Source organism: Budorcas taxicolor, chromosome 1 (assembly GCF_023091745.1).
Source record: "Budorcas taxicolor isolate Tak-1 chromosome 1, Takin1.1, whole genome shotgun sequence".
In the NCBI taxonomy this organism is placed as follows: domain Eukaryota; kingdom Metazoa; phylum Chordata; class Mammalia; order Artiodactyla; family Bovidae; genus Budorcas; species Budorcas taxicolor.
Window position 1 is genome coordinate 15,390,627 of NC_068910.1, and position 26,773 is coordinate 15,417,399.

Here is a 26,773-nt window from a genome sequence, read left to right on the forward strand (position 1 = left end):
TCAGAGGCAAAAATGTGCAACCAAAATAAAAACAAGCCTGCTAGTAATGACACAGGGACGCTCTGTGCTTCACTTTCAACCCGTATAATTGATTTTGACAGCATAACAGGAACCCGAAGCACTGTATTCCACACTGCCAATGACCTGCTTTAGCAGGAAGAGGGCAAAACTGTATGCAAGTGAGAATTAACAATGGATACCTTAAGAATCCAATTTTATATTTTAAGACTGGAATAATTTTCACATCTTCCTCCAAAATATTCTTCATCAGATTTGGATTTGGGGCATAATATGATGTGAGTTTATAATCAGAAGTCAACACAGATCCCAGAGTCAAGAAGTGACAGAAGGAAAGATTACTATACCTGTCATAAACATTTTTCAAGTTTGCCTCACATCAACTTTTTTTTAATGAGCTGCAACTTTTTAAAAGGATATCAGCAGCAGAACTTTCTTGGCCACTCATTCTAACACAACTATTTTTAATCAAATGGCAGGTGTAAAGCCATTTTAAGATGCCAAGGCGAATTCTTGTTCAGCAAGATAATGCTTAATAAAGCATTATTATAGAGTTTGCTCCATCTCAAACTGTAATCAAAGAGCTGACTACAAACTTCAGCCATCAGCACTATAAATTGCCTAGATCGGCATTTGTCCAAGTTTTATAAAATACTAACTCTCAGCCATGTTAGTAGATATCCCAAGGTTGGGGGTGGGGAGAGATTTCTTTTGCCAAACAATTTGGAGAAATTTTGGATTAAAGAACACAGAACAGTTTTCTTGATCACAGGATTTCTGAGTGTCTTTAATATGGTAATATGCACAGTGACTCTCCAAGGGAGGGAGTATGCATTGTTCCCAAAGGTATTTGACAAATGGAATCCTTTTATCTAATAGTATCTCCTAGAACTTCACTTTCATAACTGTATGTGGGAAATGTGAACCTAGATACTTTCAACCAGGTTTTTGTCAAATCAGTCTCTATTTTCCCACAACTATGACCGACACAGTCGGGGTGGCAGGGAATAGCCCCTATTGACATAGTGGCTTATTAAAATAATAGTCTACTTTACAAACAATTACATTTAAAAGCCACATAACTCCTGCCCTTGAGAAATAAGTCTAACCCAAGTAGGTCAATTCTGAGGAGTTCCTGCATTATGTATCTTATGTCCAGACTGTCACAGTTCTAATCTTTATCATACACCAAAAAAAGTAACAATTCGTGGTTGTATTATTATAACCGACTACTCTAAAGAAAGAAAACAATGTTTTAGTGCACACTACCAAAGTCTTTTCAAAATGGCAGACCTTGCACTTTAGATAGAAAACAGAATGAGTTCTTAGAATAAATTATATTTAAAGCCATATATTATACTACAGGGTCGGTACAGAAGGAGACCAGTTTCCCCCATTTTCCTGAATTCCCAACCAACATCCCTACTATTGACATGAATGCTGTGTTGGGGCAGCAGCATCTCAGTGGACCATGAACTGTCTTCTCCACTGGCACTTTTAATTCAGCACATGTATGCATCCTTCAGCTAGTTCCAGGACTCCAAGATTTCAGAGCTGAAAGGGCCCTCACCACCAATATAAGCCTCTTGGTTTGTAGACAAAAAAAAGCAGGCTCAGCGAGAACAGAAACTACCTGCTCAAAATCACACAGCTAATTAGAGACTGAACCTAGAATAGAATTCAGATCCTCAACTGCCTTGGTCCTTTCAGCTCTCACCCACTCAGACATTGAAAGCTGCGCTGCTGAACTATGATTCATAAGGCCTTCTACAGCTTCTGCCCTGGCCCACCAAGGCTCTAGCTGCAGAAACATTCTTTGTTACCTCTTTCACATCTTCCATCCTAGGACAAGCAACAGCCCAGGAACACACTCTTTAGTTTACTTTCAGAAGCTACTGCAAATCAGAAGCCTGAGAAAGACACCTTTAGTCAGAAGAAAAGATCTTGAGATACTCAAGGGTAAAGAATTCTTCCAAACTGGTTGTTAAACGCCCAGCAGGTAGCACAGTGCCTGGCACACAAAAGTCCTCAAAAAACATCAAGGGGACTGCTTGCTGAGCTGAGGCAACAGGTAGACAGAGTTTTACATGCTTTTAAGAAGCATTTAAGTCTATATTGTCACCCTGCTTATTTAACTCATACACAGAGTACATCATGAGAAATGCTGGACAGTATGAAGCACAAGCTGGAATCAAGATTGCTGGGAGGAATATCAACAACCTCAGATATGCAGATGACACCACACTTACGGCAGAAAGTGAAGAAGAACTAAAGAGCCTCTTGATGAAAGAGAAAGAAGAGAGTGAAAAAGTTGGCTTAAAACTCAACATTCAGAAAATGAAGATCATGGCATCCAGTCCCATCACTCCACGGCAAATAGACAGGGAAACAGTGGAAAGACTTTATTTTAGGGGGCTCCAAAATCACTGCAGATGGTGATTGCAGCCATGAAATTAAAAGATGCTTGCTCCTTGAAAGAAAAGTTATGACCAACCTAGACAACATATTAAAAAGCAGATACATTATTTTGCCAACAAAGGTCCATCTAGTCAAAGTAATGGTTTTTTCAGTAGTCATGTATGGATGTGAGAGTTGGACTATAAAGAAAGCTGAGCACCAAAGGATTGATGCTTTTGAACTGTGGTATGGAGAAGACTCTTGAGAGTCCCTTGGACTACAAGGGGATCCAACCAGTCCATCCTAAAGGAGAACAGTCCTGGGTATTCATTGGAAGGACTGATGTTGAAGCTGAAACTCCAATAATTTGGCCACCTGATGTGAAGAGCTGACTCATTTGAAAAGACCTTGATGCTGGGAAAGATTGAAGGCAGGAGGAGAAGGGGAAGACAGAGGGTGAGATGGTTGGATGGCATCACTGACTCAATGGACATGAGTTTGAGTAAGCTACAGGAGTTGGTGATGGACAGGGAAGGCTGGCGTGCTGTAGTCCATGGCGTCACAAAGAATTGGACATGACTGTGTGACTAAACTGAAGTTTATGCCATTAATTAAAAGAATATAAGCCAATAATCTATAAATCCAAGTGAAGCCTCCTTACCCAAGTTTATGTCATCTAACTTTTCCATCTGTTTTTGGAATAGTGTGACCACTATTTTCACTGTGGCTATAGTTACTGCAGTAGAGGCCTGAGGAAAAAGAATGTCAGCTCTTTCTCTTGTTTAAAATCACCCAGTCTCAATCTTTTCATTTGTAAAAATTGCTTCAAAGATACTTGTAACATAATTTATTCATTGGGAAGAGTAAACAGGTAAATGTGTATACAGAGCAATTTGGTCAACTAGGATTGGTTTTTTTTTAACAGCTGCATGTATTGAAAAAATTATGAAGCTGGGTACACAAAACAGTCCTGAGATCAGATGTGTGCATCTGCTGTGGGTGTCAAAGGGGACAGTGCAACATCCATACTGGATGTCTGCTGTAGATGCAGTGGTGCACTGCCCCGATTCCTCTCCAAGACCAAGGCACTCACTTGCCAGCTGCCAGGGATGTGCCTGCCCTGAGAACCTCCTTACCATCCCCACAGTGGGTTGCATCATTGATTGTTGATGAGGGGTTACAATGGCCCAGCCCCCTCATCTCAACTGGGCTCAACTCCATCCAAAAGGTCACCCCAATTCCAGAGCAACTGATAGGAACTGTTGAGGCCTTTGCTGCAATTACAGTTCAGTTTCTTCCTGTGCTCAGTCAGGCTTTCCTTCCTGAGAGCACTCCCAACCAACCTCGGGCATATTAATCTCAGACTCTACATTTCCCAAGGAACTCAACCAAAGAATTTATTCTTGACCTAGTTCATCGCTCAATAAAAAGTAGCAGTACTCATTGTTATTGTTGAACTGTCTAAGCAATTCACACTTGTTTTCCACAAAAGACTGCGTGCATTTCTTTATGGGTGACCAGACTCTACAAAGGGCTTCCCTGGTAGTTCAGACAATAATTTGTCTGTAATGCAGGAGACCCTGGTTAGATTCCTGTGTAGGGAAGATCTGGAGAAAGGAATGGCAACCCACTCCAGGAATCTTGCCTAAAGAATTCCAAGGACAGAGGAGAGGAGCCATGGGGTCACAGAGTGGAACACTACTGAGCAACTAACGCTTTCACTTTTCACTCTCAGCCTCTGTAAAAGAGAAAAAGTGACAAAGATAGAAAAATGTAAACCAATTTTTATCATCTAAAGAGTCCTAAGATTCATAGACGATTCTCAAAGCAGTTTCCCACTTTGCCACTTATTAATTTACTCTAATTTTAAAAACATAAGAGAGAACAGGAGATGATAGAATATCCTGTTTACAAAATACATGTAAAGCTTAGTTTATTGTGAGGGGTAATTTTATGTCATCTTAGACAGTATATCTAAAATCCAACACTAAGAAAGCACAGCCCTGATCTTTGGACTTTGGGGTTAATGGTTCAAATCCTACTGAAGGCAGCTGTATCTTCTGGAACCAGAGGGCTACACAAACAGCACTGGACAAGAACGCAGAAGGCCTGGGATCTGGTCTCCCTTTGGCTATTAACTCCTGGGATATTGGGTAGGTCATTTGCCTTTGCTGGGCCCATTACTTCCCTCATTAGCAAAACAAGGGGCTTGTATGGTCCTAGATCTAGTTAGAAAAACTCATGACTGCTTAACCTTGCATTTTTTTTTTTTAAGCAAGCAACATAAATAAGATGTAGAGGAAAAGTATAATAGCAGAGAAGAAATTAAAAGTGTCATAAATCTAAATTAGCAACTTCCCAAACGGGTATTACAGGAGAGACTATAAGTGAGCAGGAACAAGATTTTAGAGTTGTGCTTTCTTTTTGCAAGGTTTCCATCTAAATCACTGCCCACGCCATTGACTGTCACTTCCGTGATCTGGAGAGTTAAACATACAGTTTAGCAATGCTGTGGACAAGCTGTAAGTCAAACCTAACATTTTCTTTAAATTAGCCATGCCCAGAACGCCACGCTGGCCAGCAATGTGCTGAAATACCAGCATCCATTAGAAAGAGGTCATTGATATCAGGGTGACACACACTGTGATTTGCAGGTGCCCCAAGACTAACCTCTGGTAGCCATATCTTAGGGTAAACCTGCCATAATTACCCTAACCAGGAAGAACCAGTGTAACTGGACTGGCTCTTTTGATACATGTTGAACACAACTGCCCCCCTAGGAACTAGCAAACCCCAGAATCCCATGTATGTGCATTATTATGTAAATTTTACTTTTGAAAAAATAATAAGAGTTTGCACTCAAAACTTTTTTCTCCCTCAGTCCGCATGCCTTCAAAGTGTAGGTCCTTCAGTAATGCCTTCATTGTGTTCTACTTTGAAAATTATACTGCACAAGCAATGGATTCAAGCAGAGGAGAAGGAAAACATACAGATGATCCCAAGTACACACGTTAAAGTTCTCATTTCTCAGGGGCTTTTAAAGCATGGTTTCTGGTTCACAAACTTTCACCTGGGAAAGGAGGATCATCCCATGAAAGCACTGGGAGAAGCACACTGGGCTCCGGCTGAGGTGCACTGCTATTATTGGCTAAACTGATCATCCGCAGCAATTTTAACAAACATGTAAAAATGACGTCTCCAGTTTACAGCCCAAACCTCACCTCAAAATAAACCTGAAGGTCAAATTTAAAGGTAAACACAGGACTTTTCTGGTGGTCCAGTGACTAAGAACTCTGGAAGCCTTAGTTTGATTCTTGCAGGAAGGATGCAGGAACCCAGGTTTGATCCTTGGTCAAGGAACTTGATCCTACAGGGCGCAATTAAAGATCCTGCATGCCACAATGAAAATCGAAGATCCTGTATGCTGCAACCAAGACTCGGCACAGTCAAATACATAAATAAATAAACATATATAAAAAAAGCAGACTCTACAAAGCAAAGCCTCCCCTCTCCCTAGAAGTGAAGCATACTCTTCCCTTTAGCACATCTATCTCTAATTCTCACTGGAGATTACAGTAGGATGCATGTTACCTTCCCCTTATCAATTTGTATTTCAGGGACCAAAGACACAAAAAAAGAGATAATATTTTAAAAAGAACTCTAATCATCCTAAGAAACCTCCATCAAAGTGAATAAGATTAACATATTTTAGGAAGATTCCTTTTTCCAGCTCCCATTACCCCTCAAGCCCAGTTATCCAGAGCATTCAAGACTCTACTTCCATAATAACAGTGATTTCATGTGACAGATACATTATATTTCATTCAGCGGGATCTTCTGATTCTGACAAACATCCACTTTGCTGAGGACTGCTGGAGAGGCACTAATGGATTGAAACGTGAAAACTGCAGCAAAGAATAGTGAACGCCACTTTGTCTCCAAGGGGTAATTTAGTAGGTAGATTAGGCAACACTTGATTAAGGGTAAACCTCTCTTTTCCATAGAAATATACTCTGTTTGTACAGAGGGGCTATATGAAGTGGAGGATTAGGTCACAAATCCTCAGAAAAAAGCTGAAGACATTTCTCAGAAGAAATATGCAAGTTACTGCACATTTGGAAAAACAAGTAATACTTTATTGAAAGGAAAGAAGAAAAATTCCACATACAACAGTTTTATTTACATGATTTCACTTGGCTTCTTGGAACAGTGTAACAAACGGTGAGCTCCCCAATACATTGCACAGGATGCCTTGTCACCCCTGACAGTCTATGAGTTACTACAAAGAGGAACAACTTCAAGTCAAGGCTACTAGAAAGTGATTGTCAAATAAGATTTTCTGAGAATGCCTGCAGGGACCTGCTACAACAAAAGTCATTTTTTGGCTCATGGGGGATTATAGTGTGAAAGAAAAACAAATGTCAAAATAAATCCCCAAGAAAAGAAAGCACTTCTGTACTAACCCTGAGTCCCCTGGCCAATGTTCTGTGTCCTCCACAGACTTGCAAATACTTCCGTATTTTTCATTGTCTGAAACCCTGAACAGAGTCTGGAAATGTGGGATGAAGCTCAGTCCACATTTCAACGACGCGATGGAATTCATCCACAACTTAATGGAACTTTCCCATCTCTACCCATCAAGGTAGAAAATTACAAGACAAAAGAAATAAAGCAGCTCATGGTATTCAAAAAATCATATTAAGTTCTAATGAAAATTTGAACAAATGTGGGTTTTCCTTTTAAACCTATCTTAGGATGACTTTTTTCATCTTTCCATATGTTGAACAAGACGGCTGAAATGGAGCTTTCCTAAATCACTCTACACCATGCCTATGGAACAGCCATGAAAAACTAGGAACTAAATAATCGTATTTTGACAATGATGAATCTCTTAACTCTGCTGGTCAGGTTTCTTCTAATGGCAGTACTTAGAAGTGTACATAACACATGAATATAGATCACAGTCAGAGTAACAATTTTAAGCTTAGTGAATTGAACTTAACTCAGTGACTTAGAGAGATGAACATATAGATATGAGGCTTAAAAATTGCTACTGACAACACACATGTCCCGCTGCATGGGGAGGGGGTGGGTGGGAAACTTAGCGAAGCTTGGGAACTTCATAAAGAACTATATGTTTTGCTAAAAGTTACACATTTTTGAGGTTTATGTTGTTTGCTACACTTCCTCTGTGAGCTGATTCCAGTTCTAATTGGAGGAGCAAAGTAAAGGAAGTCTCACTGGAAAAAAGATATGGCTGCACAGAATTGCACAGACAGAAAAATAAAATTGTCTTTCTAGGTTTTTTTATTTATTTTTTAGAATTTTACTAAAAGGACAAGAATAAATGGGAACATTCACTTGCTTTTTAAACTGATCACACTTGGGTTTAACCACTGGCAGAGAAGAAACTTTACAGTTCCCTGGGAACCTATAATTTGGAAACGGAAGCATACAAGAACAGACTTTAGTTTTCAGGCAATAAATTGAAGAGAATTCTGCAGACATACAACAGAAAAGGAACATAAAATATTGGTGTGTGTATTTCTTAGAATGTTACTTCATTAACTCAATAAGCTGCATAGTGGAAAATGAAGCCAAAATCTACAAAGATGTCCACTGGGATTTCAAATTGGCATATTTACTCAGCAAGAAACAGCAGAAGTTGTGGGTGGAGGAGTGGGTGGGAAATGCATCCCATTCTGGTAATGACGATTTAGTGGGAATCTCCGGCAAAACACCTTGTTGAAAAACGTCCATGTGGGCTCTAGTGGGACACACAGAAGCCCAAAGCCCCAAGGCCAGACATAAATATTATGCTCCATAATCTGTGTCCTGGGGAACAGTTCTAGAGAATTATACAAGAAAATCACGATCTTTCACATCTTACTTTCACAGACAATTCAACATAAACTTGAAAAATGTTTTAATTTTTCCTCCTTATTGCCCAAAATGTTTTTTCAATGCTTTATTGGAAACTTTCATTTACTGATGTGTTCTCTATATCTGTATTACTCATCAGCATAAAATAGTTGCAAAGGATTCGTTGCATGATACTCCCATTGGTCACTGTCTTCTATATTTAAAAGCTCATTATCAGTCTCTCTGGGAGAAAGCTCTAATAACTGAACCTCACATAGACCAGGTACTCTGCTAGGCTGTTTCATAAACCTCATCTTATTTAACCCACCCATGGAGCCACAGAGTGTAATCCCCATTTACAGGTGAAAAAATGTGAGAGAGAAATTCTGCCTTACTCAAGGTCCTGCACTAAAAACAGGGCCACTATTTTAACACTGGAGAGTTCAGCTCCATGGCTCTTTATCTCTCCCTTCCTGCCCTCTTTGCCAACTAGAACTTAAATTAAGAATACTCTCTATTCCTCTTTATTGTGGGTATCTCCTCTGAGGAACAATAATTCAAGCCACTCAAGGTATTTTCCAATAACAACAACAAGGAAAAAAAAACCCATAAATACACTAAACTGCCATCTCTCTTCAATTGGTCAGGCTAAGCTAGTTAAGTGTACATTCTTAATGTCTACTTATACCACATGAAACCAGTGGGATCAGAGCATGAGGCTGTGCAATAGAGGCTGAAAACCAACACTCAATTCACCAGCACATGTGCTTCACTGGACCCACAGAATGCTTTAAGAAATAGAACCGATTTTCTAAAATCCATGTATTTCACATAAGATTTTACATTTTTATGGCAATCAGAAGGGCCCTCAACCCTAACCCACCCTAGATATTTGGCAATATCTATTTAGCCAAAGTTTCGTGGTCCCAACTGCTTTCAATGAGGCATGAGTTCTGGAGTTCCCTACAGTCCCCGCCACTCTCAATTACATCCATAGACTAAAGCTACTGCAGCTGCAATTTTTCATCGTATTTATGTTATTGTTTTTCTTATAATAGAGAAATATTTTTCCAAACATTATCTCTTTGTAACAGATTGAATGACTGATCTCAATTCTTCACCCTTCCTTATATCTATTTCTTTACAATGTTCTCTTCTTGAACAGAGGGTATTTCACCAAACCTTGACGATTAGCTTACCCATGTGCCTTGAAGTGGGGTGAAAAATCACTGTTAGTTTAAGACTAGGCCTTATGAGACATAGCACCTTTTGGCTTTCTGTCCTGCGTCTCTGCTACTGTCAGAGATAGTTTTCCTTGGGTTACTGATGCCCCTTCAGCCTGAGCATCAGAACAAACGCATGTGGAACAGAGCTGTCCGGCCACCCACAGACCTGAGTGAGCAACAGACCTACCCACCCTAGCTCACTCTGGAGGAGCTGACCTACTTGTCTACCTAAAAATCTGTGAGAATAACTATTGATGCTTTAAAGTCACTGAGTTTGGGAGTGATTTGCTACACAGCATTATTATGGCACTTGCTAACTGATACATCTCTACCAAAAAAAGAAAAAAAGGTGAAAGAACCAGACATCATAAATTTTCTTACATGCAAACCTGTTTCTTATTTACATTAATAGTCTAGACCCTGAAGGCACTTGAGCCTGCAATTCCTGCCATAAAACGATAAACTTAGGAACTAAAGAAGGGTGAGTTTGTAAAATCTTTCTTAATGACTGCATTTCTAGGTTTGACTGAAATGGTCCAGTTTTTGATTCTCTCCTAGTTTGGATAATAAATAACATGGTCACTTTATCTACATTCAAATTTGTCTCTGATTCTCATACGAATTGGATGAATCTCTTCGATCTCTTTTTGGAGTCTGATCCAACAGCTGTTACTGTTGCAGGCAGTACTTTAACCTAAGATTTTTTCTGTATATAATACCTATTTGGTTCGACAAAATCATGAAGTCAGGGTGTTGAAATATTACAAAATGCTGGTGTAGAATAAGTCAAGTTTCAGTTCATTTCAGTTCAGTCGCTTAGTTGTGTCCGACTCTTTGCAACCCCCTGAATCGCAGCACGCCAGGCCTCCCTGTCCATCATCAACTCCCGGAGTTCACTCAGACTCATGTCCATCGAGTCAGTGATGCTATCCAGCCATCTTATCCTCTATCGTCCCCTTCTCCTCCTGCCCGCAATCCCTCCCAGCATCAGAGTCTTTTCCAATGAGTCAACTCTTTGCATGAGGTGGCCAAAGTATTGGAGTTTCAGCTTTAGCATCAGTCCTTCTAAAGAACACCCAGGACTGATCTTTAGAAGGGACTGGTCAGATCTCCTTGCAGTTCCAAGGGGCTCTCACGAGTCTTCCCCAACACCACAGTTCAAAAGCATCAATTCTTCGGTGCTCAGCTTTCTTCACGGTACAACTCTCACATCCATACATGACCACTGGAAAGACCATAGCCTTGACTAGATGGACCGTTGTTGGCAAAGTAATGCTTTTGTATATGTTGAATATGCTTGATAGCTAAATATGCTGTCTAGGTTGGTCATAACTTTCCTTCCAAGGAGTAAGCGTCTTTTAATATCTTGGCTGCAATCACCATCTGCAGTGATTTTGGAGCCCCCCAAAATAAAGTCTGACACTCTTTCCACTGTTTCCCTGTCTATTTGCCATGGAGTGATGGGACTGGATGCCATGATCTTAGTTTTCTGAATGTTGAGCTTTAAGCCAACTTTTTCACTCTCCTCTTTCACTTTCATCAAGAGGCTTTTTAGCTCCTCTTCACTTTCTGCCATAAGGGTGGTGTCATCTGCATATCTGAGGTTATTGATATTTCTCCCAGCAATCTTGATTCCAGCTTGCGCTTCTTCCAGTCCAGTGTTTCTCATGACGTACTCTGCATAGAAGTTAAATAAGCAGGGTGACAATATACAGCCTTGACGTACTCCTTTCCCCATCTGGAACCAGTCTGTTGTTCCATGTCCAGTTCTAACTGTTGCTTCCTGACCTGCATATAGGTTTCTCAAGAGGCAGGTTAGGTGGTCTGGTATTCCCATCTCTCTCAGAATTTTCCACAGTTTATTGTGATCCACACAGTCAAAGGCTTTGGCATGGTCAATAAAGCAGAAATAGATGTTTTTCTGGAACTCTCTTCCTTTTTTGATGATCCAGCAGATGTTGGCAATTTGATCTCTGGTTCCTCTGCCTTTTCTAAAACCAGCTTGAACATCTGGAAGTTCATGGTTCATGTACTGCTGAAGCCTGGCTTGGAGAATTTTGAGCATTACTTTACTAGCATGTGAGATGAGTGCAATTGTGTGGTACTTTCAGCATTCTTTGGCATTGCCTTTCTTTGGGACTGGAATGAAAACTGACCTTTTCCAGTCCTGTGGCCACTGCTGAGTTTTCCAAATTTGCTGGCATATTGAGTGCAGCACTTTCACAGCATCATCTTCCAGGATTTGAAATAGCTTACCTGGAATTCCATCACCTCCACTAGCTTCATTCGTAGTGATGCTTTCTAAGGCCTACTTGACTCCACATTCCAGGATGTCTGGTGTGAGTGATCACACCATCATGATTATCTGGGTCGTGAAGATCTTTTTTGTACAGTTCTTCTGTGTATTCTTGCCACCTCTTCTTAATATCTTCTGCTTCTGTTAGGGCCATACAATTTCTGTCCTTTATCGAGCCCATCTTTGCATGAAATGTTCCCCTGTTATCTCTAATTTTCTTGAAGAAATCTCTAGTCTTTCCCATTCTGTTCTTTTCCTCTATTTCTTTGCAATGATCACTGAGGAAGGCTTTCTTATCTCTCCTTGCTGTTCTCTGGAACTCTGCATTCAGATGCTTATATCTTTCCTTTTCTCCTTTGCTTTTTGCTTCTCTTCTGTTCACAGCTCTTTGTAAGACCTCCCCAGACAGCCACTTTGCTTTTTTGCATTTCTTTTCCATGAGGATGGTCTTGATCCCTGTCTCCTATACAATGTCACAAACCTCCCTCCATAGTTCATCAGGCACTCTGTCTATCAGATCTAGTCCCTTAAATCTATTTCTCATTTCCACTGTATAGTCATAAGGAATTTGATTTAGGTCATACCTGAATGGTCTAGTGGTTTTCCCTACTTTCTTCAAGTTTGAATTTGGCAATAAGGTGTTCATGATCTGAGCCACAGTCAAGTTTAGTAGGTGCCAAACTTAGATCTACCAACCAGTCAACCAACCAGCCATCGAAACCAGATCCCAATTGACTGAAACTTAAAGGGATTAGCAGGCTAACTTATAAACAGGAAGTACCTAAAACAACAGTAAAACTGAAAAATCAAGTGCCCTCAGAAAGGAAAGTTCTGTCTACAGAAGGCAGTAATTACTGCATCTGAGTACATCTGCTTCACAATCCAGGAAAGTGGGAGTTTCACTCTATATTAACCTTAACCAGAGACATTTTCATCAAAATTAATCGTGATTACTTTTTATTGCATTTCATATGCTCTCCTTTATTTGGGGTGGTCAGGAATGCAACTAAGCAATTCCAGACCATGCTATCTTTTATGAATATGCCTATGAGGTAGTTATCAAGGCCCCTTATGAAAATATTGCTATACAAAAGTTCATGGGCCAAAACAAGACATCAATTTCCATAACTAGACATGTCCTTAGAAAAGAAAAAAATTACTATATATAGAAAAAACAGAAACTTTGATGCTCAACACATATCATAGCAGAACTGCACAAATAACCACACATATAATACATATTCTAAAAAATGCTTCTTTTATCTTTTCCTATTTCATAACCTCTTATGGAAAAACCTGAATGAACTTTCTGACCAACCCAATATACAAACTGTCAATCACTAACACTTATTTTGAGCACAGTTTGTGCCAAGCACAGTTCTAAATTCTTTACATGCACTGACCCTTTAGTCCTCACAGTAACTCTGGAGTAGGTGCAATGATCATACCCATTTTACAGATGAAAAAACTGAGGCTTAGGGAAATAACCTGCTAAGAACATTCAGCTGGTGAATTCGGAAGCTTGAAACTTAGGCATTCTAGCTCCAGAGTCAGCTAAGGAAGATAATAGCAACACTTAATCTCTGTGTCACCGTGACCAACTGGTTTGTCATGTTTTGTGCTATGCAGCCTCTGTGCATTCTCTGATAGCTCTCCTGCTTGGCGAGCCTGCCCTACTGCTCCATCCCTTCCATGTCAAACTTAGCTCCAATCCCACCTGTTCTGTGAAGTCTCTCTGCCACTCCAGTTTTTTGGTTTTTTTTTTTTGTTTGTTTGTTTTTTTGCCTTCCTCTCTTAATTAGACCTCTCACTACTTGAAGACAGTCAGATCTGGATTTGTGTCCCAACTCTGCCACTTACTAGCTGAATAATTTGGGGCCTCCTCCTCCTTCTCATGTATCAAATGGGATAACAGTTAATCTACCCCATACTACGGTTATAATGGATCTCTGTGATTTTATCTGCCCAGCATCCCTTCTGAGCAGAACCCTCTTTTGTGTGAGGGATTACCTGTCCTCAGTCTCAGACCATGTGACTTGGGTGAGGTTAACCCTTTTTCTCTAGACTCCAGGTAACCATATAACTTGATCATGGCCTGGCCAGTTTATTCATTCTATCTGCCTTCGGATTTCTGCTAGAACTACTCAGAAAGAACCTTTCTCCTCCCCCTGGGGTGACTGCACTCGTAGAATGTAGGCTGAATGCTAGTAGCCATAGTTGGCATCACTGTGGAACAGCCTTCCTGAGAATCAAGGCAACGAAGAGCAGAGCACGCCTGTGAGTAGAATGAAGACAGATTCCTGATGCTATTGTTTCAATACCTTCATGTTATAAGATCTGGGGTCTATTTCTGGAATTTTCAGTTTACTGAGCCAACAGAGTCCCTTTTTCTTCTTAGTTCAACTTGTTGTGTTCCTATGACTTGGAAATAAGAGTCCCAACAAACCCAGCTGACAGAACCGAAGACAGCACAATACACAGCATACTGAAAAGTTAATAAATGGGATCCGCTACTGCTGCTGTTTCTCTCCATTTGTTTCTTCAAGGCAGGAAGACTTGAAGTCTCCATGTCTACCACTTACTAGGATGCTACTTCATACCTTTTCCGAGACTCTACTATTACCATATATAAAATCACCAACATTACTCTAAGGCATGGATAAGAATACACATCTGACAAGGCAATACAGTTCTGCAAATTTTAGTTATTATCTCAATTTGTAGGTTCTAATATAACATCTCATATGATTCATAGGAGAACTAACCCAAAACCCGAGACTGATTTCTCAAAAACATTGAGGAAGCCATGGATTGAAATAAACTACTAGTCCATCCAAAGATGATCCCATGAGGGAAAAAAGGACTTGATGCTACTATCATGATACCCAAATCAGGCATCAATGTAAAGGGGTTTGATTGACATCATCAGGGCACCTCCAGAATACAGAGAAAAAAGAAACTAATATTGACTATGTAACCACCTTGTGACATGTTCTATGCAAGACATTTCCTTGTATTTCCTACTCTGGAATAATTACTTATTTCTCTTTCGGTCAATTAAAAAAGAGAATTATGAGTACATACTGAAATTATCTAACTTCTTCTATCTCCAAGGAGGAAACCTAATATATAACTAGAGAAAGACACTAATTAATAAGCAGAATTTAACATGAACTCCAGCCAACTCGAACTTGAACTGCTCTGTTTAAAGGCACACTGGAATAAATAAAGGAACTTCAAAGCAAATGCCCTGTTTTAGCTTGAATGTTTTATTGAGCACATGGGAAGAGCTCTTTCGCCAAAAACAGGGATGGCTAATGAGGAAAAATTGGTGTTTTCAGTCGGCCAGTTGGTTTCTGAGATAGGGCCATCCATTCAGAGATAACTATATTCCACAGAAAAGACAGAATAATGATCAGAGCCTTGGAGTTTTGAACCAAAACAAAACCAGTTCTGTAAAATGTCTGAAATCAGTTTGATGCATCCTCTTCCAAATACCTTCTGTGATAACACCCACACATTTCACTCCTGACACCAAAACAAGTTCAATGCAATTCTAAAAGGAAGACATTTCTGTTTCAAGCTTCTTGCCAGCTCTATAACTGCAGCCCTTACCTTTTAAGGTGAGGCACAGGAACCAAGAGACTGTGTGCAGATTGAGCAAGTTCCACCATAACCTGCCTTTCTTGGGCACTATTTTGAAAATTATGCTCCGTACTCAGAAAGACCTACTGGGTTCCCTGGGAGTACACGGTTAGTGCAGGACTTAGAGCAAAGGTACATCCACCATTTCCATGCCTGCTTTCCCACAGCAAAGAGTATATTTTGGAGGGAGTTGATCTCCAGTTACTTAAGGGTTAAGAGGAGAAGGCTGGACCCACCTGCAAATGCTGAGAGTTGTCAGCCATGCTATCCTCTCGCCTGCGGACTTCTTCCAGTAACTGGGCATTCTTCTTTTTCTCCAACTGTTGATTGTGCTTCAGGTTAGCCACCTTCTTGTTCTGATCCTTCATATGCCTGAGAAAAGTCAGCACAGCTTCGTTAAATTCAGCCATTGGGAGGCAACGTGTTATCATAGTAGAAGTACCCAGTATAGAATATTTTGATGTGTGTTCAGGAAAATTTAGGACTTCAAAACATTCCATTCATTCAACCACAAATATGTCTGAAGCACCCACTTAACACCAGGTGCCAGAATGGCAGTGAGGCTGCTGTGGTGAATGGGACAGGTATAGTCTTCACCCTCCTCATGGAGCTAGAAGTCCAGTGGGGAGAGACAGACAAGTACCAAGCACACACAACTTGAGTTTCCATATGTTGAAGGAAATAAATAGCATGCTGTAAGAGATGATGATGTGATTATATGTGGACAAGCGGTATGGTGGGGGAAGGACTGCAGTCACTGTGGTCAGGGAAACCTCCTAAGGAAACAAGACTATGGGTGAGACTCAAAGGATCCAACCCAGGAGACACTAGTGGAGGAGCCCCTTAGGTAGAGAGAACAGCAGGTGTTATTCCCAAGGCAGGAAAGAACCCAGTTACTTCTATCAACTGGAAGGCTATAGTGAAGCTAGTCCAGGCAAGACGGAGGGACAGGGAGTAGGAAGGTCCAGGGTTGGGGAAGAAGTAAGATAGGAAATGGAGCTGCAAAGGTAGGCGGGACTCAGGCCACACAGAGGGCCCTGTGGTCTGTGATGAGGGCATTTACGTTCTTCTAAGTGGTTGCTGTTCTAATTACTATTATTCTTTTGGATCATGTTCCTATTTTGAAATCATAATCTATTACTTTGATTTTAAAATAATAATTACAAGGCTCCAATCAAATACACTGTCATCACTTAGCTCAAGCAGAGTAACACTTTGGCTAATCACCGTGTTAAATAAAGCCTGAGTGGTTGGAATAAAGGTTCTTAATGAATCTGTAGGATTTCAAAGTGAAAATCATAAAGCGATCAAGTGAATAAAAGACTAAGGATAGAAGACAGTTTTCTTAAAAAAAAAAAAAAAAGGTGTGTATGTTGGAGGGAGTTACAGACTTCATGTGGACTATTTCACCAGCAGCATTTAGCAAAACATTCCACAGATTAAGGCAACCATGTCGACAGCAGCTCCCATAAATCTAATCCAACGCGTGAGGAGACAGGAGGGCAGTACAGAGCGCTCAGGAGCAGTGATTCCAAAAGAGGAGAGCCCTGGAGCAGAGTCACTTGGGGGTCCCCGGTAATCCTTCTGTGACCTCTCCCCAGCACTGCTGAGTCAGCCACTGTTACTGAGCCCTGACTTCCAACAGAAGGGTATTGAGAACCAGGCTGCTCTTGCAAACTTATGGATGAGATGAGAATTAGATGATAAACAGCAAACATGTCCAGATGAAACAATAACCAGGTGGTAGCCCCACTCAACAAAAACCCCTTATTTCTAGTCCGTATGAAATTATATACTCCCCTACACCCTCCAATGCCAAGAAAATGAAGTTCAAGAGAATTGTTTATTAAGCTGAGAAATCGATTAGAAATCTTGCTAATAAAAATATTCTGAACACTTTGGCTCTTTACAAATATTTACAGAACCAACTGAAGCAGTGATTTAAATACTCCTGGTGGCACGTATTAAGGGGATAAAAGGTGAGGTGGAATAATCATCCTCTTACTCATTATTTAGACTGGATAACCACTGTCTGATATTTCTCATTTTTAGTGAATATAGTATTACATACCTATGAAGCTATGAACTAAGTGTCCACACTAATCTACTTTTAGAAGACTGTCTTTTGGTTACTATGTAGGTGTTAAGAACGACTTCTTGCTTCCTAATTGAACAAGAATATAGAGGTTTCAAAGTTCACACTAAGCCTGGGGAAGCACATTTTCTTGTTGCATAGGAAGTAAGATCAGTAACAGAATGCGATGGAGAGGTCCATAACACTAGTGAGACTGTTCAATTAGAGAACATCTTTATAACCAAATACTTTTTTATTACTTTAAAATCCACACTTATATAGAATTAATTGCTAAATATTTCCCCTGCAAGTACCACGGTTAAATACAATAGATTATTATTACAAACATCATTTGCACTGTTAAAAAACTCCCACATAGTTCTTGAAGCAGTTTGAACATATTAGACCTTATCTCCTGGGATGCTGCAGTGGTTTTTTCAATCCAAAAAGAAAAAAAAAAAATTCAAAATCCACACATCCCTGAAAGCTTTCCTAAATTAAGAATGAGTAGCTAGGAAAAAAGAGAAACTAAAGTTTGGACTCTGTGATGGAGGCCGATCATCAAATTCTCCAACCATTCCTTCAAAGACTGACTTACTTAGGACTCCAGTGATTAGTAACGTTGGGTTTTGAATGGCACTGCTTAGGATTTGGGCCTAATAGATCAGTGCAGAGTAAGGTGATAAAAATGACCATTCTGTCTCTGTACACAGGAACATCAAGAGATACATATACAGTATGCAAACTCCTTGACAGGAGTGCTACGGTTTTCAAATGTATTTCTACGGGTAGAAGTCTTTCACAGACTGAAATTTTCCTTGAAAGTTAAAAGTGGAAGGAAAAATTGCTCTGCCGGAAGCAGGACTGAGATAAGGAGTGGAGTGGGGAGGAACAGGTGATCAGCACCTCATCCACTAGCCACTCTCTTTTCCAGGTGCCCCTCGGGGACGCCGTAAGTTTGCGAAGCACAGGTCAGAAACAGCCATTTACAGGGTAGGAGGAGAGAGAGGGAGGCAGGTAGATAAGTCATGAAATTAAAAAATTTGAGATCCCTTGAAGAAGAGTAAATGTACCCACAGAAGCTCACTGGAATTAATTGTCATAGTGATTTTTACTACCAATAAATTTGACATTTCCAAGGATATAGATTTGTAAGAGACTTATCAGTTCTTTTACCACCTGCAAGAGTAAATTCACACTGCATAAATCAGGTTAAACTCAGTACAGATCTCAACTGTCTCTACATTTAAGAAGGTAGAGTCCCTGGGGGTGCAGATGACAAAGCCCTCGGGCAATACTGCCTCAGAGGACAGTGTCAATGACACCCACTTTCCAAACTCCCACCCACTAGGCACCCTGGCATGCCAAGGCCCTGCCAGAAACTGACCTACTCTATGTTCTAGAAAAATATGTGGGTTTTTTGGAGTGAAATTTTTCTGCAAAGAAACATCATTAAAATATATTCAAGATACAATGTTTCTTCAAAAAAGCAGTTATTGGATCCAGTGGTGAATAGAGGTTAGTGGGAGAGTACAGTGATAGAAGCACCAAAGAATTGATGCTTTTGAACTGTGGTGCTGGAGAAGACTCTTGAGAGTTCCTTGGACTGCAAGGAGATCTTACCAGTCCATTCTGAAGGAGATCAGCCCTGGGATTTCTTTGGAAGGAATGATGCTAAAGCTGAAACTCCAGTACTTTGGCCACCTCATGCGAAGAGTTGATTCACTGGAAAAGACTCTAATACTGGGAGGGATTGGGCGCAGGAGGAGAAGGGGATGACCGAGGATGAGACGGCTGGATGGCATCACGGACTCGATGGACGTGAGTCTGAGTGAACTCCGGGAGTTGGTGATGAACAGGGAGGCCTGGGAGGCCCCCCCAATTCATGGGGTCGCAAAGAGTTGGACATGACTGAGCGACTGAACTGAACTGAACAGTGATAGGGTCAGTTTTCCGTGTTCACCTTAAATTGACCAGTTTCATAAAGCAAGTCACATCAATTTTCAAAATTAAAAAGTCAGCACTTTTAAAATTCCAACAGGTATCAAGATCAACAATGGCTACCATATTAAGAATGAATGTCTGACATTTCTCCAAAGATAGCATATAGATGGCCAACAGGCATAAGAGAAAATGTTAAAAATGCAAATGTCATCATTAAAATGTCTACAAATAACAAAGGCTGGAGAGTGTGTGGTGAAAAGGGAATCCTCTTACTGATAGTTGGAATGGAAATTGGTACAGTCACTATGGAAAACATTATGAAGGTTCCTCGGAAAACTAAAATCAGAGTTGCCATATGATCCTCCAATCTCACTCCTGGGCATATATCCAGAGAAAACCATAATTTGAAAAGACACATGCACCCTAAAGTTCACTGCCCATTTACAATAGCCAAGACCTGGAAGCAACCTAAAAATCTAAAATTCTATACATACACACACACACTATACACATGTACACAAATACATATACAACAGAATACTGCTGCTGCTGCTGCTAAGTCGCTTCAGCCATGTCCGACTCTGTGCGACCCCATAGATGGCAGCCCACCAGGCTCCCCCATCCTTGGGATTCTCCAGGCAAGAACACTGGAGTGGGTTGCCATTTCCTTCTCCACTGCATGAAAGTGAAAAGTGAAAGTGAAGTTGCTCGGTCGTGTCTGACTCTTAGCGATCCCCTGGACTGCAGCCCACCAGGGTCCTCCATCCATGGGATTTTCCAGGCAAGAGCACTGGAGTGGGGTGCCATTGCCTTCTCCGCAACAGAATACTACTCAGCCGTAAACAAGAATAGAATAATGTCATCTGCATCAACAGGGGTGAACCTAGAGATTATCATACTAAGTATAGTCAGTCAGACAGAGAAAGACATTTGTTATACCCTATGCTGCTGCTGCTGCTAAGTCGCTTCAGTCGTATCCGACTCTGTGCGACCCCATAGATGGCAGCCCACCAGGCTCCGCCGTCCCTGGGATTCTCCAGGCAAGAATACTGGAGTGGGTTGCCATTTCCTTCTCCAATGCATGAAAGTAAAAAGAGAAAGTGAAGTCACTCAGTCCTTAGTGACCCCATGGACTGTAGCCTACCAGGCTCTTCCGTCCATGGGATTTACCAGGCAAGAGTACTGGAGTGGGTTGCCATTGCCTTCTCCATTATACCCTATAATATCACTTAAATGTGCAATCTAAAATATGACACAAATGAACTTATCTATAAAACAAAAATAGACTTGCAGACATTAAGAACAGACTTATGGTTGCCACAAGGAAGGTGGGGAGGTGGACTGGCAGTTTGGGATTAGCAGATGCAAACTATTATATAGAGAATTGATAAACAACAAGGTCCTTTTACATAGCACAGGGAAATATATTCAATAGTCCATGATAAACCATAATGGAAAAGAAAACATAAAAGGAATATATATATGTGTGTGTCTGTGTGTGTAACTGAATAACCTTGCTATACAGCAGAAATTAATATAATATTGAGAACTAACTCTATCTCAAATAAAATACATTTTTTAAAAAGGAATGAAAGTCAGAGAGGACAGAATCCTGCTATTCTCACTAAAATAGTCCATCCAATTAAAATAAAAGTATTCTCTAACTTGCTGTTGAGAGAGCATCATACTTTCAAAAATACTCATTTGATTGAATGAATGCTTGCATTGATATCATTGTCACTTCTCTATGTTAATATATATTTAATTGATACAGTAATAATGTTTGAATTTAGAAACCATGTGAAATACTTTCAAAAACCTTACACCTTCTCTGACACTCAAAGTAAATACTACTTTCAACAGGTGTGAGATCTCTTTCATTTATTTAAACTTTTAGGATTTTAAGTTCTCCACCCTTTAATACCATATTTTTCCCACTTATCAGACTGTCAGGGCTTAGCATCTCTCTTCTTTTTCAGTCTTCCCAAAGGAAAGGAAACTGTTCTCTATTATGACATAGCCCAGAATATAGGGCAGGAGATGCATATGTTTCTCTAAGAGTATGTGTATTTTTGCATATAAACTAAAAGAAAGCTTCCTTCTTTTAAAATCTCCACAGAAACAATGTCTGTCATTTTTTAATCCACTTGCTCTCAAAATCTTTAAATTGATAATATTCATTGTTGGAGAGGATTCAGGAATCCAGCTCTGTCATATGTCACAAATTCAATTAAAAAGCATTTTTAAAAACCAGTTTGTAAGTATCCACTGAAGTGTACATACCTTTTGCCCCAGCAAACCCATTTCTAGGCAAGTGGCCTTCAAAAATGCTTGCATGTGTGCACAGATATATGGGTACAACAATTTTCCTAGTTTTGTAAACATGAAAATTTGATAAATGCCTAACTGTCCATCAGATGCTTTTGAACTATGTGGTGATGGAGAAGACTCTTGAGAGTCCCTTGCACTGCAAGGAGATCCAACCAGTCAATCCGAGAGGAAATCAATCCTGAACATTCATTGGAAGGACTGATGCTGAAGCTGAAACTCCAATACTTTGGCCACCTGATGTGAAGAACTGATTCATTGGAAAAGACCCTGATGCTGGGAAAGATTGAAGGCATGAGGAGAAGAGGACGACAGAGTATGAGATGGTTGGATGGCATCATCGACTCAACGGACGTTGAGTTTGGGTGAACTCCAGGAGTTGGTGATGGACAGGGAGGCCTGGCGTGCTGCAGTCTGTGGGGTTGCAAAAGGTCGGACACAACTGAGCGACTGAACTGAACTGTCCATCAGAAGGAAACTAGCTGAAGAAATCAAGTACATTCATGTTATAGAATCCCAAGCTAGCTAAAGACATTCAGGCAAAACTGAAGTATGGACGTGGAAAAAATTTTCAAGACACATTGTTAACCAAAAACAGAAAGCAGGTTGCAGAATAATACATATAGTCTGATCCTACTTATGTTAAAATATAAAAGCCTATTGGGATGTATACAGGCACCCATATGGAAATGGCCGGTATATATACTCCTGGAAACTCCACCCCAGTCTGTAAACAACAGTTATCACTGAAGAAGGTACTGAGATTGAAGAAGCGGGAGCTCTCACATCCTGCTGTATTTGTGTGTATGTGTTTAAGTGAGGTATAAATACAGACAAGGACAGATACAGATACTAAGTGCACAAGTCAATGATTTTTGACCAGAACCTTGCCATCCCCTAGCCTCATGTTCCTTCCTTCCCTCTGTGACAAAGTAATCTCTACTCTGACTTCTGTCTACATGTATTTGTTTTGTCTATTGTTGAACTTCCAAGAATCATATGATATATGCTCTTTTGTGTCTGACTTCTCTCAGTGTAGGATTTTTGATATCACTCAAAATGTTGTATGTAAGTTCCATTTTATTGCTGAATACTATTCCATTACTATGAATATACCACAGTTTATTTAGCTATTCCCTTGTTAAGTGGGCATTTGGGTTGTTTCTGATTTTTTTTTAAAGAATAAGATTGCAATGAACATTACTATACAAGCTTCCCCCCCCCCCCCCCCGCCCCGCCCACCCACCGTGGACATCTATTTTCCTCTCTTGGATAAGTAACTAGACGCAGGTTTAACTTGAAGTGTAAAATGGTACAACCACAATGGAAGATACTTTCTGAGTTAAATGAATCTTCCAGGAGCAGCTGCAGTGCAAGGACTAGTACTATAAACTCTGGAGCCAGACTGCCTGGGTTTCCATTGGAGGTCTAGTAGTTTATAGCTGTGTGGCCATAGGCAAATTTCTTAACCTCTCTGTACTTCACACATGAAATGGGAATAATTGTGTGTAACTCAGAGTTGTTGTGAAGAGTTGATGAATTTGCATAGGCAAAATGCTTAGACAGACTACAGGATGTTCCCTCTCTCTCACACTTAGTTTACAATATGAATGTAATGATGTCCTGTGCAATATTGTGAACACATATTTAGTGTCTTGCTCCCCTCACCAGAATAGCAGGGATTCCAAATACTTCAGACAATGGACTTTGGAATGCATTATTACACCCCTTTTGTCATACATTTAGCTTCTACTTGTGATTTCCTTAATAATAAGATAAGTTACATTCCTGAAACCTTACCCTAATAGAAGTGTCGCAGGAAGGTCACGACAAGCCTGGGTAAGTGAGCTGGGGTCCTGAAGTGACTGCACAAGTAGATGGGCCACACACACACACAATGGAAGCTGACAATGAGTACTGCATGCTGAATTTCCCATAATAAAAGTTTTTACTTTTAACCACTGAGATGATCTCATTTTTTTAAAAAGCTTGTAAATACCATTCAGTACTTCAGCATAGTTATAAATTTTAGAAAGCTGTCGGAAATATTCTAAAGATATTTTTAGAGCATGCACAAATGTGCTGAATATCATCAGCATGATATTCCTTCCTTAAAAAAAAAAAAAAAAAAAAAGTATCTGGCCAGCTCTGTCTACTTGAATCTTACTCTCCTCCCAACAGAAGGCAACAAGTAGGATCAAGGTTTTAGGACTTAGTTCCAGAATGAGCCAGACGTCTTGAACTTTGCATTCTGCAGCCTCTACTCAAGAGCAGCCTACCAGTTGGGCCAGGAGCATCGATGACTGCCTAGGTCCTTACCAAAACCCTCCAGCAGGATGCCCGCTATCTTCTCATGCTCCCTCCTTGGCTTCCCTCCTCAGTAGACTCCCTCTCCCCTCCTTACCTGCAGTCCTTTCTCCCTTCATTCCCTGGCGGTGAATACCCTCCCATCTCGCTCTTCTCTGTTCCTGCCTCTCCTGTGGTATCTGGGGTTGCATGAGGACCCAGAGATAAGGACACCTCAGTTAAAGCACATGATGCCAACATAACTTAGACTGACATAATTTATCATGTACTAGGACAGTCAGGTATACCATGAACCTAATAATATTGCTAAAGAAAGAAGGGTTAAAGGCAAGGGGGTGTTCAGATTTGAAAACTTGAGAAGTGGAGCTTCCCAGAGACAATGAGAGTCCTAACTTTTCACCTTAGAGTATCAGACTCCACCAGCAAAATTCTCCTTGGAGGAGAAGATTCTGTATGTCTATTCCTCATTCAGTCTGAAGAAATGAGTGAATCATTTGAGACAAAGCAGGTCAAGAAACAAGATAGTAAGATGCCCAAGACCAATGACTTAGCTGCCAGATTGGTTGTATTCTCATCACAGAGGCGACACTTACAAAGTGTGTGACTCTGGGCAAATTATCTCATGGGGGGTGAGAGGCATTAAATGATTTCATAAGCCTAATGTTCCTACAACAGTCCCTTGAACATAGTGGATAATTTATAAATGCTAGCCTGAACCCTCTGACCCAAATAACACTCTTCTAAAGTGTGTATCTATTTCCCTCACCTCATTTGCCAACAAGAGCCAATAAAACCTAGAGAAGAGGTTACAGAGCAGAAAATGGTCACAATTAGCAGAGAAGGGTTTGTTTTTCTATAGATATTTCATGTAGAGGAGGTTTCAAAGGGATGACCTCTTTCAACTGTTCTCCTTTATTCTAGCCCTGCAGAATCTCCTCACCCAAAGTATCAAAGGAGCACTGCCTTAAGTATGAATGGAGCCCAGTGACTGACAGCCTAAGCTCAAGACAAGAGATGATGGGGGCCTGTTAGAGAAGACCCCGGGGTAGAGAGCAGAGAGAGGCAACCCTCTCTGATACCGCCTCACCCTCCTCTAGATGTACTCGGTAGGACTGTCATCAGAGGAAACTCAAACAGAAAAGGCAAGGCCTTTTTTTCACCTGCTTCAGAAGTCAATGTTCAATCCATGGGCATCTATTAATAAGGCACTCTTCCATCAAGCAGACTATACAATACCATTGTAAGAGTCATATGATTACCTAAGAAGCTTGGCTCTTTCTATTCGCTCTTACTACTAAATAAATTTCTTATCACTTGGTCTCCCAGGTAAGTATGGTGACCCAGAGGGCATGGGCTGGTCGTGCAGGTCTGAGAATAAGAATTCTTCTACAAAGAAGAATTCAGTCTCATATGATGAATATCAGTTTATTGTCAATGAAATGAAACTCAGATAAAGTAAAAAGAAATAAAATAAAACTGGACCAATGAATGTAACAGGGCTGGTAAAAACACAGTAACAACCTAGAGTTCTCATACCTATAGTCATTCTTGAAATTAAACTGAAAGTCTAAAAGGTTGAGTCCAAAAGAAATAAGCCTTGTTTCTCTTAATTTATATTCAATAGATACTTAAAAAAAAATCTACACAGTTCACAGCAGGCTGATGGCTTGTTCTCATTTATGCTGCTTAGAAAAGCTTTCTAAAGACTAAAAATAGGGATCAGCAAACTTTTTTTCCATAAAAGGCTATATATAGTCAATAACTTATGCTTTTGGAGCTATGCAACCTTTGTAAACAGTATTCAACTGTGTCTCAATTTTGTCATTGTAGCATGAAATCAGTCAGAGATAACATGTACCCAAATGGGTGTGACTATACATGAATAAAACTTTATTTATAAGAACAGGTGGCAGGGCTGAATTTGGCCCATGAGCCACAAGTTGCTGAAGCCAGGTAATGACAATCACAGCAGCAAATGCTCACATCCCATGATGTGCTCTAGGCACTTTACATACACTAGCTCACTTAATCCTCACAACCCTATTAATCAAAAGTCTTTTGATTATTCTTACAGCTGAAAGTTACAGAATAATTGAGCAGCAGAGGCAGAATTCTGAATCATTCTGGCCCAGAGGCTACCCCCAGCCCCTTAATATCTGTGCTGTGCCAACCAACTGTGGAGAATGTCGCAGAACTCCTTCACACCACTGTCTCACTTTCTCTTCTCTCAAGCAGCCCCAGAAAGCTCTAGAGAGGAGAAACAGACATGCTCAGGATATATTCTCTGTTCCATAGTTCAGCTACTTTAAGGCACACCACTCCAAACTTCACAGGATGCTGAGAAGCAACTTGGTTGACTGTTAGAGAACTAGATACGTATGAGGTAATTACCCAAGAATATTAGCTTTCAGCCAGGGGAGCTCTGGAATAGAAGGTGGGAGCTTAACAGCTTTAGACTTCATGCGGGCAGTGATAGTTACTGAAATAAAGACCCAGCTAGGAAGCTGAACACAAAACCAACAAGGACACCACGCAATTTCCCGTTAATTTCCGGTCTCTGGACCCGTTAACCTCAATGTGACCATTTTTGAATAAATGATTAGCTTTTATGCATGAGTCTACCTCCACAAGTAGAAATATTTAGTGTATTTCATATTCTGGGACTTCACTGCCTCG

At 40.4% G+C, this 26,773-nt stretch overlaps 1 protein-coding gene across 1 annotated transcript in view; it reads right to left on the reverse strand.

The window, feature by feature from the left end:
- The window catches only part of ERC2 (ELKS/RAB6-interacting/CAST family member 2), an 859,053-nt gene that overhangs the window by 334,044 nt on the left and 498,236 nt on the right, over window positions 1-26,773 (reverse strand). The window contains exon 13 of the mRNA XM_052641926.1: window positions 15,681-15,816. Within this exon, the coding sequence (XP_052497886.1) occupies window positions 15,681-15,816 (136 nt within the window). The remainder of the gene's footprint in view (window positions 1-15,680; window positions 15,817-26,773) is intronic.